Genomic DNA, 12,071 nt, shown 5'->3' on the forward strand with positions numbered 1-12,071 from the left:
GTCGACAACAACTGAGAAAGTGGTTTTAATGCGGGTAATCCATATTGCGAGAAATGGTCCCCACCTGTGCTGTCTCGCAGCAGGCAAACCACAAGAACTCCGAATTATCAAGACCAGGTAGCCCAACACTGAGCGCAGTCAGGACCAGGGAGTCCAACTGAACACAAGATCAGAACCAGTGGCCCGACACCGACCCCTCTGCACGTGTCATAAATGATGCAAAGTAGAGCAGTGGTTGCCAGAGCGCTGACCTCACACTAGGATCGATCCAATTGGGCCCACTTGCTCATCAATACAGACCCGGCAACAACAGCAGCCCATCAGCTGAACCGTGTTTTATACATGGCTGAACAACCAGTACCACAGCGCATGCACAAAATCTCCCTCTCTCACACACATACACACACACACAACGGTTATACTCAGCCATCAGACCTATTTAAGTCACACAATCAAATCGCTATCCTCGAACACTCATTCTCCATCGCACCCACACGCATGACTGAATGCTCACGTCACAAGAGCACACTACAGCATAGCAGAGTTCAGCTCACTCTCTCAAAGTGTGTGTGTGTGTGTGCATGTGTGTGTGTGCATGTGTGTGTGTGTGTGTGTGTGTGTGTGTATATGTGTTTGTGTGTGTGTGCACAAGCGTCAGTGTGAGAATGTGTGTGTGAGGTCAGTGTGTTTGGTGCTGGTGTGTGATATGGTTTGTGTACGCAGTGTGGGTCTTGGGCCACAGCTCACCTCCGCAAGACAAGCCAGAATGTTCACTCAGGCTGCAACAGCCTGACGCACAAAGCTCATGCCACCCCCACACTCCCCAGACAGGAATGTACCTGCTGAGGCATGACCCAACACCCACCACAACACCATACATACACAAACACACCCCACACATAGCAGATTAATGCTGCTGGTGGAGCACATCTCCTGGCACTCACAGAGACAGGCCACGAGCAAAAACTCTCCACGCAACACACCAACGCACGAGCTACAGGACCCGCGCACACACCCAGCTGGACGTATGATAAAGCAAGTGCCCTTCCTGGCTCGCCGTCCACAGATGCTGAGCCAGGGCCGCCCACGAACTCAGGCCAATCGACTTCTGTTCCGACACCGCGCCAGGTTCAGACAACAAGAACTTTGCCGAGGCGCTTTCCCGAAAGGCTCCAACCGCTAATTTAACACATTTATTCTGTTATTCGTACCCGCCTCACAGCGGCGTTTGGACTCGGCCTGAAATATTTATTTTCCTTTGCGGTTTATCTCTGGAGCATCGATTATAGGCGATGAAACTCTGTGTGGATTTTTGTCATTTTAAATCGAACGGCCTTGAGATTTGAGCGCGTCGCCGCGTCGGCTGGGGACGTCAGTTGCTCGCATTTTAAAAAGGCCGCGTCGTTTCTCGCACTAGCGACAGCGCTGTTTTTCGTAAGCGACAGGGCGAATTACACGCGACTGCTGTCAGACTGTGCACGACACCACAAGGAATTTCGGGGGGAGACAAAATATGAAAGGCCACAAATTATTTTTAAACATTTTTAAAATCATCAGTTTGACGGCACTGTAGTTTTTGTGCCATATGAACACTCCAAGGTTGCTATGCGCACATTTGCATACAGAGAAAAACAATCCGTTTATCACCGCAGGCAGTAATGGGCAGTTACGTGAACGTTTGAGTGGGCTTTGGCTATCCTCGCCTCTCACATTTCAATCACACATTTTCATAATGAATGACCTGTAGCGCTAATTAATTATTATGCTAATGAACACAAAGGGAATTTACAAAACACAGCACCCGAAAAGAGCACGTTTCAGTGAGCCACTTCCTTTCCAGTCACAGTCCCACCCACTACCGCAATGTGGAAACCGGCCCTGAGGCCTAGAGGTCAGTCACTGTTTCTCAGGCTTAGAGCTGGGTAATCGTTTCTCAGGCCTAAAGCTCGGTAATCGTTCCTCAGGCCTAGAGCTCGGCAATCGTTTCTCAGGCCTAAAGCTCGGTAATCGTTCCTCAGGCCTAGAGCTCGGTAATCGTTTCCTTTGCCTTCAGCTTAGTACTGGTCTTTCATGCCTGGAGCTTGGTAAACTTACGATAGGCCTGCAGGTGTACAATAGCCTCTCAGTCCTGCAGGTGTATGATGCAGGTGTATGATAGTCTCTCAGTCCTGCAGGTACATAATCCAGGTGTATGATGCATGTGTGTGATGCAGGTGTATGATACAGGTGCATGCAGCAGGTGTATGTTTCAGGTGTGTGATGCATGTGTGTGACACAGGTGTGTGATGCAGGTGTGTTACAGTCTCTCAGTCCCGCAGGTGTGTGATGCAGGTATATATAACACAGGTGTGTGATGCAGGTGTATGATGCAGGTGTGTTACAGTCTCTCAGTCCCGCAGGTGTGTGATGCAAGTATATATAACACAGGTGTATGATGCAGGTGTGTGATGGTGTATGTTTCAGGTGTGTGATGCATGTGTGTGACATAGGTGTGCGATGCAGGTGTGTGATGGTGTGCGATGCAGGTGTGTGATGCAGGTGTGTGATGGTGTATGATGGTGTACGATGCAGGTGTGTGATGGTGTGCGATGCAGGCGTGTGATGCAGGTGTATGATGCAGGTGTATGATACAGGTGTATGATGCAGGCGTGTGCTGGTGTATGATGGAGGTGTGTGATGGTGTATGATGCAGGTGTATGATGGTGTATGATGCAGGCTTGTGATGCAGGTGTATGATGCAGGTGTGTGATGGTGTAGGACGGTGTATGATGCAGGTGCATTACAGTCTCAGTCCTGCAGGTCGGTGATCTTCCTCTTGCGGTAGTTGAGCACCAGGCTGGAGGCGGTGAGCCGGGAGGCGCTGCCCGTCTCCCAGCGCTGGAATGCGTTCAGGCCGCCCTGCCCCACCCGGAACAGCGCCCTCTCCAGGCTGTCCAGCGGCTCCACCAGCGCCGACGTGTCCTCGTTGTAGGCGTTCTGGGCCGAGTCCATCGTGCGCCGGAAACGGCCGATAAAGGTCTGCTCGCAGCGGAAGGGACACACACACACACACACACACACACACAGAGGAAGAGAGATGGGTAAAAAGTCAAAAGGACACACGCTTGCCCTGAGGCACAAAAGAGGAGGATCCATGTCTATTACAAAGAGGAAAAAGCCACAAAAAGCTCCATTCATTCCTCTCCCTGATTTTTATCTCTGTTCAAAAGAACAGAAAATCCATCCAGTGGAGCAGAGATGTAGACCTGCACTACCACAGAGCTCCCAAAAGCTTCCTGTGAGGCCAGTCTGCCCAGCAACACAGGTAAAGCAGCTGGAGTCTGGGCTCCCCCTGGTGGTGGACTGGGGAGACGCAGGGCTAACGGGTGGAGGGCTGTGCCTTACTCTGACAAAGGGATGAATAAAACAACCGCTCATGCTCAGGTAGCTGCGGCTCTTAACCAAATACCTCGTCTTGAGGCAGAGGCAGTTTCAGCACATTATGGGGGCGGGAGTGTTGTGGAAATGTGTTATCCTCCCTGCCCCCTCCCCCCCATCAGTACTTATCCAGCTTTTTTGTCCTACCAAATTTGGAACCCCTAGAAATATTCGTAGGACGGATTCATGAGGATGACCTCTTCCATCCATGTGGACAATTGAGCATCCCTCCCAAGCATGTCTGCGATGTCCATGCCAGTCACCGTCCGGTCTGCGGAGGGGCTGCGCTGGAAGAGCTCCACTGTGCAGCCGGGGCAGACAGGTTGGAGGTGGCCCAGCTGACCAGGAGGGCCTCGAGTGACTGAACCTCTCCCGCCCACAGCACTGCGACAGCCAATCGGGTGCCGCAGCGCTGAGCCACCAGCAAATCGGGTACCAGGGTGTGGCATTTAAGGGGTCAAAAATGTGTAACCCCAACAACACTTCTCAGTTCCGCTTCTGCAACAAACTAACGCAGCCAGCTGGAGGTCAGACTGCTGAGCCGGGGGTTTCGTTCCCCCTGACGCCGAAACATTTCACTAATTAAGCCGAGGGGAAGCCAGCGGAATGAGAGAGAACAAAGTTAAACATCCAGCCCGTGGCATTACCTCATCCGCAATTTACACTAAGGTTACATTACCTCTAATGAACTTCTCACTCTGAATTTATACATTTGTTACTTTTCACAACTGGGCAAGCAGCTCACAGTTCAGTCAAACGACAATTCATCAATTGCTTAGGCCATACAAATGTATTTAACCCTTTGAAGTGTAGGTTTTTTAAAACATTTTCGGCTGGACCGCAACAGCGGGGCCAGCCCCACAAACACGAATGTCTGTGACTGAGTGACTGAGTGATAAAGTTACACCATTGGTCGGCCGGTCCAGCCATATACTAGGTTTTGACCTGGTCTTGTTTTTCAAAATTCTAAAAGTCAGTGTTCTAGAACAATATTGCTTTCAATTAGCAGTAGTGATTGTGACACCAGCATTAGAATGTCCAGTTAAGAACATTCTAATCACATATTTGTGACCTTACACCGCAAAGGGTTAATAGTTTAAATGGATGCTTCACTGTAAGAAAATTAATAAATAAAGAAATATTGAGATGATTCATTCACACTTTTTTTTAAGTGATATAATTCGTCGTGCTTTTTGTGTGGAATACACTGTTCACTCCACGTCTCTAGCAGCCACTTTCACACCTCTGATTGGCTAACAGACAGACTTGTGGTGTGGTTATGCACAGTTATGCTGTCACAAGCTTGTTTCCTAAATGGCAGTATGACCGCGTCCAGTCAAATGACCAGTCGTAGGGCTGTTGGTTGGCTTGTCCGGTTAAGGCGCGGTTCTTGTCCTAATCACCTAAGGGCATAGGTGAGCTCCGGTAGGACATCGAATCCCAGGTGTGCCAGTACCGGCTGGGACCGGCAGCCCGGCAGAGATGCACGAAATCGGTGGCAGCTTCGCTCAGTGTTCAGTCGGCAGGTATCTGCAACTAGTCGCTCTCTGGCGACCCCTGCTGATCGACTGGAATGCCTGCAAGTCTGCCCATTAGGCTGCATGTAAAAGCTCTTCCTCCCACTCAAGCCTGCGAGAGCCCAGTTTGTGAGCTGCAGTGTGGTAAATGGAGCCTGACATCACCTGCTCCGGAGGAGAGCTTGTGCCAGCCTGCGCGCTCTTCCACTGACAGCAGAGGGCTGAATTAGGAGCAATGATGGCCGCCCATTACAAATTGGGGGGGAAAAAAACCAAAGAAAATAAATTTACCACTATTCGTGTGTTCCAGTAAGACGTGGGGTGTCGCTCATCATCAACAAACAATCGGTTAAATTTGCAGAACATTTTCCTTTTTACTCCAGAAGTCATAAAGGGCAGAAATATCATCAAACAAAGCCGATAAGATAATCAGATCCAAGTGTGTCGGCTGCACGGTGACACTGCAATTCCTTACTTATTTTTTTACAGGCACTGACTGTAGCGCAGACGACCACAGTCCGGGAGGCTTTTGAGGTTCTGCTGCTTTGTGAAGAGAGGCCCTCTTACCTGGCAGAAGGCTGGCGCATGCTGACCAGCAGTGCCCCAATGACGCCGACTACGCATTTGATTCCCTGATTTTACGGCAAGCGATCCAAATCTGGATTTTTACAGGGGGTCCGCTTTTTCCCCCCCAGTGTGGCCACATCGCTTTTCGGAAAATATAATCTGATAAATTATTCAGCAAATTTGTATGGCCTTATCGATAACTGCCAGCCTATCATGGAAAATTAATGCTATTTGAACAGGGCAAGAAATTCTTTTTTTTTTTTAAACAGTATTAAAAATACAGGTTCCTGTGCACATAAAATGCATTACTGCACTTATAAATGTGGGTTTGCAAACAGAATCGTGGTTAGGAATAAACTGCAAGTTAAACACAAACAGTCAGGTAATGATGACGATCGCGCAGTTAATTTCTAAAATGCTGACTGGCAGTAGCTTTCCAAACAGTCAGACGGTAGTGAAAGGTACTATTCACGCTCCACATCCTGACTAATGGGACAAAGTTCATACCAGAGCTCAGCTAACACAAAACGTTCTCAATGTCGCTACCACGTAACAGCAATGTTAACAATGACAAAACCAAAACATTAATGTAACATTTTGAGCTGTGGTGCCCTATTTACCATCTACAGGGCCAGAGGTTCTCAAAGTGTGAGGCTGGCCTCCCCAGGGGGCGCCAGAGAGCCGAAAGGGAGGCACAGAGACGTGGAAGTGAAGAGACACACTCACAACAAAATGATTTAACAAATGAGCAAGCAACAGGCTACAGAAAAGGTGCTAAAACAGAAGATATAAACCAACATATTACTGTGAAAATAAAATCACTCAAGCTGTTTTGACTGGCTCTCAATTTTGAACTGTCTGTCCCTTCTGGACTAGCCTACTGTTAGAAAGATCTAGATGTCCGAGGGAGTAAAAATGATTTTGTCTTTACCTGAGAGACTATGTTTTCAAACCCATGGCACTGTAAACAATGAATATGTATTTAGGTAGAAGGCCAACCCATTATGATGTTATAGTTGGGTCTGCTGTATTGTTATTACATTGGTCTGCGGTATCTGAGGAGCCATTTGCAGGCTAGCTAGTGAAACAACACAGAGAGATTTTTTGAGAACAGCGGCAGCACAGTCTTAAACTACCGGTACCAAACCAAAGGAGCATAAATATGATGACCAGTACACATCTGTTTGGGATCGAGTGATCCTCAGTGTCATTTGCGAAGAGGTGCTGGCAGGCCACAACGTACGACCAGCGAAACTCGGTCGACACTTAGAAACTAAGCACGGCTAGGTAGCGGCTAAACCACCGGCACCCTGTAAAAGGAGGAGTTTAGGAACGTAAAGAGTGTGAGGTGGAGATTTGTGTGTGTGTGTGTGTGTTCAATTATCCCAGCTTTGTTCGAAGGGAGGCTTGCTGTCTCATACTCTGAAAACCTCTGCACTAGGCTGACACTGAGAAATGGTGTGTTCATTGGCCTGCTCCCCTCGACCGCCCACCCCACCACCACCAGGGACTCATTCTCAGTGATCCGCCATTGATAGCAGTCTGACTCACTGTTAAGCCTGTACACATTGACGTCGGCATGCCGAGCAATAGTGAAGGGACTGGCGCCACCTGCTGGAGTGCTGTACTAATGCAGCCACATTGACTGCGCCAGGGCCTGGATGAGCAAACAGCAATGGCTCTGATGCAGAAAGGCAAGCCACACATTGCACAGAAAGCCCCCATGTCTGTGGTACAGTTGCTTATTTGAAGGAGACAGGATTTCTATTGCAAAGACCAGAGAAAACACTACTCTGCACTGCCCTTTGATTCCATGTGAGGGGCAACGCTGGCCCCTAGTGGAGCAGAGGTGGCATAGTTTCTTTCTTTACTCCGAAAGAAAAGAAATAGGCAGGTCTCGATGCAGTCTCCTGGGCAAGGATGTGCATGACTGATTCTTAACACCCTTATTCAGACCCCACTGGCGTAGCCAATAACTATACTGAGAAACTAAATATTCTCCCCACCTGTCAATCTCCAATGACGCAGAGTAACAGGGCTCTTTTTAATCAGCATTTGATTGTCATAGTTGGGAGTCAATGCTTAGTGATACTAACATTGAACACTGAAATAACACAATGATTAATCCCTAAGGTGTATTTGTGAGAGATTATAAAAACGACATCCAGTACTTGGTTAAATAAATGTTGGCAGTGAATTTGCAAGATAATGCTCCTTAGTAACTTATCTTTTGAGCAGGCCGGATTTAGGAAGGCTGGCTAATTGGTGGCTGGCAGGTATGCCGTCCAGCCAAGTTACGCCTTGGCGGCATGGCATGCTCCATATATCGAACACAGCAGTGACTCTCAAACTCGGTCCGGGGGGGACTGCTGTTAAAACTGGTTTTCAATCCAACCCTAATTTCAATCCCACAATTTAACAATCTGTTATTTTTCTTAACTTTGTACGTTTCGTGTTTAGAGGAATTATTTACCAACTTCTGGTACATAGAGAAATGGACAGTACAGTACGGCAGACTGAATGTCAGAAGGCATATAAAACGAATTTGGATTTTTGTCCGAGTACAGTGCAGCAGACTCCGGACCATCAGGTGAGACTTTCCGGGCGCTCACCTGCAGCACCGCCTGGGCGATCTCCGGATTCTCGGGGTTCTGGAAGTGCAACAGCTGCGACCCCAGGCCGTAGTAGTACGGCCCCATTTTGTGCAGGTCCACCACGGTGGGGTCGGCGCTGAACACCGTCCGCCAGCCCTCGCGGTACACCTTCGGCAGCTCCACCGACAGCACGCGCCGCTTGCGCTCGTACAGACCCTTCGCCAACCACAGCGGCATCTCCATCTTTGAGCCCTTTAAAACACACAGAAATACATGAGTGCACACACGCGAGCCGAAAATTGAAAATTTGAAATGAACCTGTCCATCAAAGACGAGTCGAACGGTTGCCTTGAGAAAAAAATACTTAGTCAGTAGCAACAGTGGCATGTCATGTAGAGCTTATCTGTCAATCATATGGGAACGCTATGCAAGAGAATGGTGTCACGTGCACGCCATCAAACTACAGACAAACAGAGGATGGAACGGTCTATGGGATGGAAACATACATTTTGAGAATTTCTTTGCCACCTACGCGATCTACTTTAGCTTGCTACACTAACGTGCAACTTCGATAATTTGCCGGCTAGTTTCCCAAAATGAGGAAATGGAGCTAGCTAGCTGTTTGTCAAAATTGCCCAACGTAGTTAGCCAACTAGTTAACTAGAACTACTAACCAACTGTATCTTCAGGAAAAGTTGCACGACTGTGCATATTAGCTTACTAGCCAACATATGTCAACAAAACCAGAGGTTTGTACACTAGCTTACCGAGCTAATTAATTAGTTGCCTGGTCGCCTAGCCACGTCGGAAGTCCGTTGCTTCACAATAGGTCGCAATCTTTTCAGCCAACTAGCTCCTGGTACACAGCTCAATAAAGCCGCGTTTCCACCAAAATTACCCGGAACTTTCAGTCCCAGGAACTACTTTACCAGGAACTAAAAGGTTCCTTCAGCCAATGGTTGTCTGCGTTTCCACCGGGGTCTAAAGTACCGCGAAGATTAGGCAAATTAGCCCACTGACGTTGTCGTCGGTCCATCTGTCATATGATTTCTTCTATAACCCCATACTACCACCGAAGTAGCCTACATTATTTTCTAATAACCGGGACAGCCCGGAGGGGTTTATTCCACTTATATACAACGGGTTACCAACAATGACTATATATGGTTACTTTTGTATTTATTGATTTTCATATATCCTCTCAAACACATTCATTAACAGCAGAAAACATGCACACGTTGTAAACAATTTGCTGTTTTATTACTTTCTCGTCGTCAATTCCATATAGGCTAATCGCAAAATGACAAGAATAGAACGAAAACTCGGACTTGCGTGAAAATGTAAATTAGTAGTGGTACAGCCACCGTTTGCTTTCCTTCGAAGTTACTGCTAGCCGAGCAGCGAAGTGTGCCCTCCAGATGCGAACCATGCACCATAAATGAGTCCATAGTCTTCCTGGTCTTTTCGTGGAATTGAAAAATGGCAGTAAAATTGAGTAAAATTACGGCAGTCTGAAAAAGCTAAAGGGAAGATTACTAGAATTAACCTGTTATTTTACCCGGATAAAAAGTGCGGAAGGTGATTTCCAGTTTGCTTGTACTGTATCACCAATGTTAATTATGCAGAACTACCGCATACCTCACATAACTGTATCAAACGTTTTGAGTCAATTACAACGGGCTAACAAAGAAAATCCGGAAGAAAATATTCAGCAACCGAATTAATCCGTTTGAATGTTTTGGTAGCCTACGTAATATGCTGTCCCAGCATGAATGCTTAGCATTTTATAAAACGAATACTAAAGCAAGAAAAGAACAGAAGAGCACACGTTATAATTCCAAGACGTTGACAGGCTATAACCAAAAGTAGGCTACTGCGCCGCATAACATACAAGTTTGATTTGAAGTTATTATGAAAATAAATTGGTTTGCCGCTGCATATTTTCAAACATAGCGGGTAATGGCGGAAAATAAATACAACACACATGCTACGAGTACTCGACCAATCAGAAATGTTCAGCGCTGCAAGCTCCACCCAAAAGGTTCCTGTACTTTCGGAAAGTACTACCCCCCGAGCAGGAACGTTTTGGGGGGTAAAACAAAGCCCCCAGAACTAAATTTAGACCCTAGTTCCTGCGGTGGAAACGCACTGAGTTCCTCAAAAGGTTCCTAGTTCCGGGGTATAGTTCCTGCGGTGGAAACGCGGCTTAAGTTAACTGGTTTACCTCTGGTATGTCTCGCGTGTCACTCGATTTCTCCAGAAATCCCAGTCGAGGAAAAGTGGTCTCGGTTCGACAAGGTAGCCTTTCCTGAGAAAGCAAAATGTCGTCAAGAGACAAGAAATTCTCCTCCATCCCCACTCCTGGTGGTACGGGCATGTACGATTGTACGTCCATTTGCAGACTAACAGCTTTTCCGACCGAAATTACAACAGCTTTCCACCACTTTCTAATAGCCGAAAACCTGCTTTTGACCCGCAGCTTGTTTGGCGCGAGCCTTCAAATGATCTGTGTCGTCACTTCAATTCAAGACGAGAGCAATCGAAAGCAGATCGAATTTGTATTGCCTTACTAGACGCGCACTACCGATGCAGCTAGTCTGAGTTCGACTCATTATAGAAGAGGTATTAGGCCATCTGAAGAAAACGACAGCTAATATTAAGTTAACAAAACTTATCCAAATCATAACAGTTGAGACTGTGAAATATATCGGTCTTAACCCTCCACAATAAACAGTTTGTAGCCTACAGTTTGTCACTAGTTAGTAGAATGAAAGCGCAGAATCAGCCATTTCAGAGTTGTATGAGGCTTGTAAATGAACAAAATCCACTGCATTTCTCAATTCTGTGACATTTCAAGAACGGATTCCTTCGATTCCTGCTGTTATTTTCACAACATCATTATAGAATCACTTTTATTTCATCCATTTCAAAATAATGAATTATCACTGACACATGACACCCCTGTTCATATTTGTAATAATTTGTTTGTCTAACGATATTTATCTGTAAGCCACAAATCCGTTGGTGAAGGTTTGATGGATGATGTTATATGGAAGGGTACCTGACTTATCCTAGAGTTTGAGCTTATAGCCATATCTGGCTATGAACTTGGAGTCCTAACCACAATACAACAGTAGAATAGGGGGTTATCACTGAGCATGCACAGTAGTATAATAATAATAATAATAATAATAATAATAATAATAATAATACTTGCATTTATATAGTGTCTCACCCTGAAAGTGCTTTGCTGTAAGGGGAATACTCACCTCAACCACCAGCAATATGTCGCACCCACCTGGGTGATGCATAGAAATCATTTTGCACCAGAATGCTTACCACACATCAGCTGAGGTGGAGAGAGAGAAACATTTTTTCCGGTTATATTGAGGAATGATAAGGTGACAGGTTGAGGAATCCGGTGAACAACCAAGTTGGGAATTTAACCAGGACCCCAGGGAACCTCCTACTCTTTGCAATGAGTGTCATGGGATCTTTAATTACTACAGTGAGTGAGGACCTTGGTTAAAGGTCTCATCCAGAAGATGACATCTACAGCACAGTGTCCCCATAATTGCACTGGGGTTTATTTGACCAAAGGGACGATCACCCCCTACTGGCCCACAAAAACTATGATCTGCAGCAGCTTTGGATAGCCAGGAGGTCTCCCATTCAAATACTAACTATAACCACACTGGCTTAGCTACAGCCATTTGGCAGGAGCAGAGTACATGGTAGTAAGGCTTAGGCTTCAGGCAATACAAGACACGGGCACATCAAAAGTGGGTAAAATAACTGTCTTCAGTGCTCAATGTGAAAGAATTATAATCAATTTTTCTGTGAACTGCCGTTAAATTAGTTTCATCTCATATTTACATTATCGCATTCAAAGCACACAATGTCACACTCTCTTCAGTAGCATTCACATCAAGTATTTATGATGGTGCATGGACCTCTGCAGACCATTAGTCTCCTA

The 12,071-nt window shown here is 46.5% G+C and overlaps 1 protein-coding gene across 22 annotated transcripts; it reads right to left on the minus strand.

The window, feature by feature from the left end:
- Window positions 1-1,531: 1,531 nt before the first annotated feature.
- On the minus strand, window positions 1,532-10,629 carry gins3 (GINS complex subunit 3). Of its 22 annotated transcripts, XR_010326436.1 has the most exons (6): window positions 10,320-10,629; window positions 8,114-8,347; window positions 2,775-3,018; window positions 2,670-2,692; window positions 2,600-2,620; window positions 1,532-2,553 (listed from the first exon to the last, which is right to left on the minus strand). XR_010326436.1 is itself a non-coding variant. In XM_064313912.1 (5 exons), exons 1-3 carry the CDS (start codon window positions 10,488-10,490, stop codon window positions 2,788-2,790), a joined length of 636 nt encoding a protein of 211 aa, XP_064169982.1. In that variant the 5' UTR covers window positions 10,491-10,629; the 3' UTR covers window positions 1,532-2,548; window positions 2,595-2,620; window positions 2,775-2,787. The 22 variants fall into 22 exon arrangements, 11 of the variants coding, with proteins under 11 accessions (XP_064169982.1, XP_064169981.1, XP_064169984.1 ...); XR_010326439.1 differs by lacking the exon at window positions 2,600-2,620 and having other exon boundaries at window positions 1,532-2,372; window positions 2,670-2,741; XR_010326437.1 differs by lacking the exon at window positions 2,600-2,620 and having other exon boundaries at window positions 1,532-2,538; window positions 2,670-2,741.
- Window positions 10,630-12,071: the final 1,442 nt, after the last annotated feature.

Source organism: Anguilla rostrata, chromosome 16 (assembly GCF_018555375.3).
Source record: "Anguilla rostrata isolate EN2019 chromosome 16, ASM1855537v3, whole genome shotgun sequence".
In the NCBI taxonomy this organism is placed as follows: domain Eukaryota; kingdom Metazoa; phylum Chordata; class Actinopteri; order Anguilliformes; family Anguillidae; genus Anguilla; species Anguilla rostrata.

What these genes read in the sequence shown, in the direction of transcription:
- gins3 (XM_064313913.1), bottom strand. Translation starts at nt 10,490, where the DNA reads ATGGACGTACAATCGTACATGCCCGTACCACCAGGAGTGGGGATGGAG. An exon ending in ACACGCGAGACATACCAGAG is followed by an intron (nt 8,348 to 10,319) that starts GTAAACCAGTTA and finishes TGTGTTTTAAAG; the next exon opens with GGCTCAAAGATGGAGATGCC. An exon ending in TCGCCCAGGCGGTGCTGCAG is followed by an intron (nt 3,019 to 8,113) that starts GTGAGCGCCCGG and finishes CGCTGCGAGCAG; the next exon opens with ACCTTTATCGGCCGTTTCCG.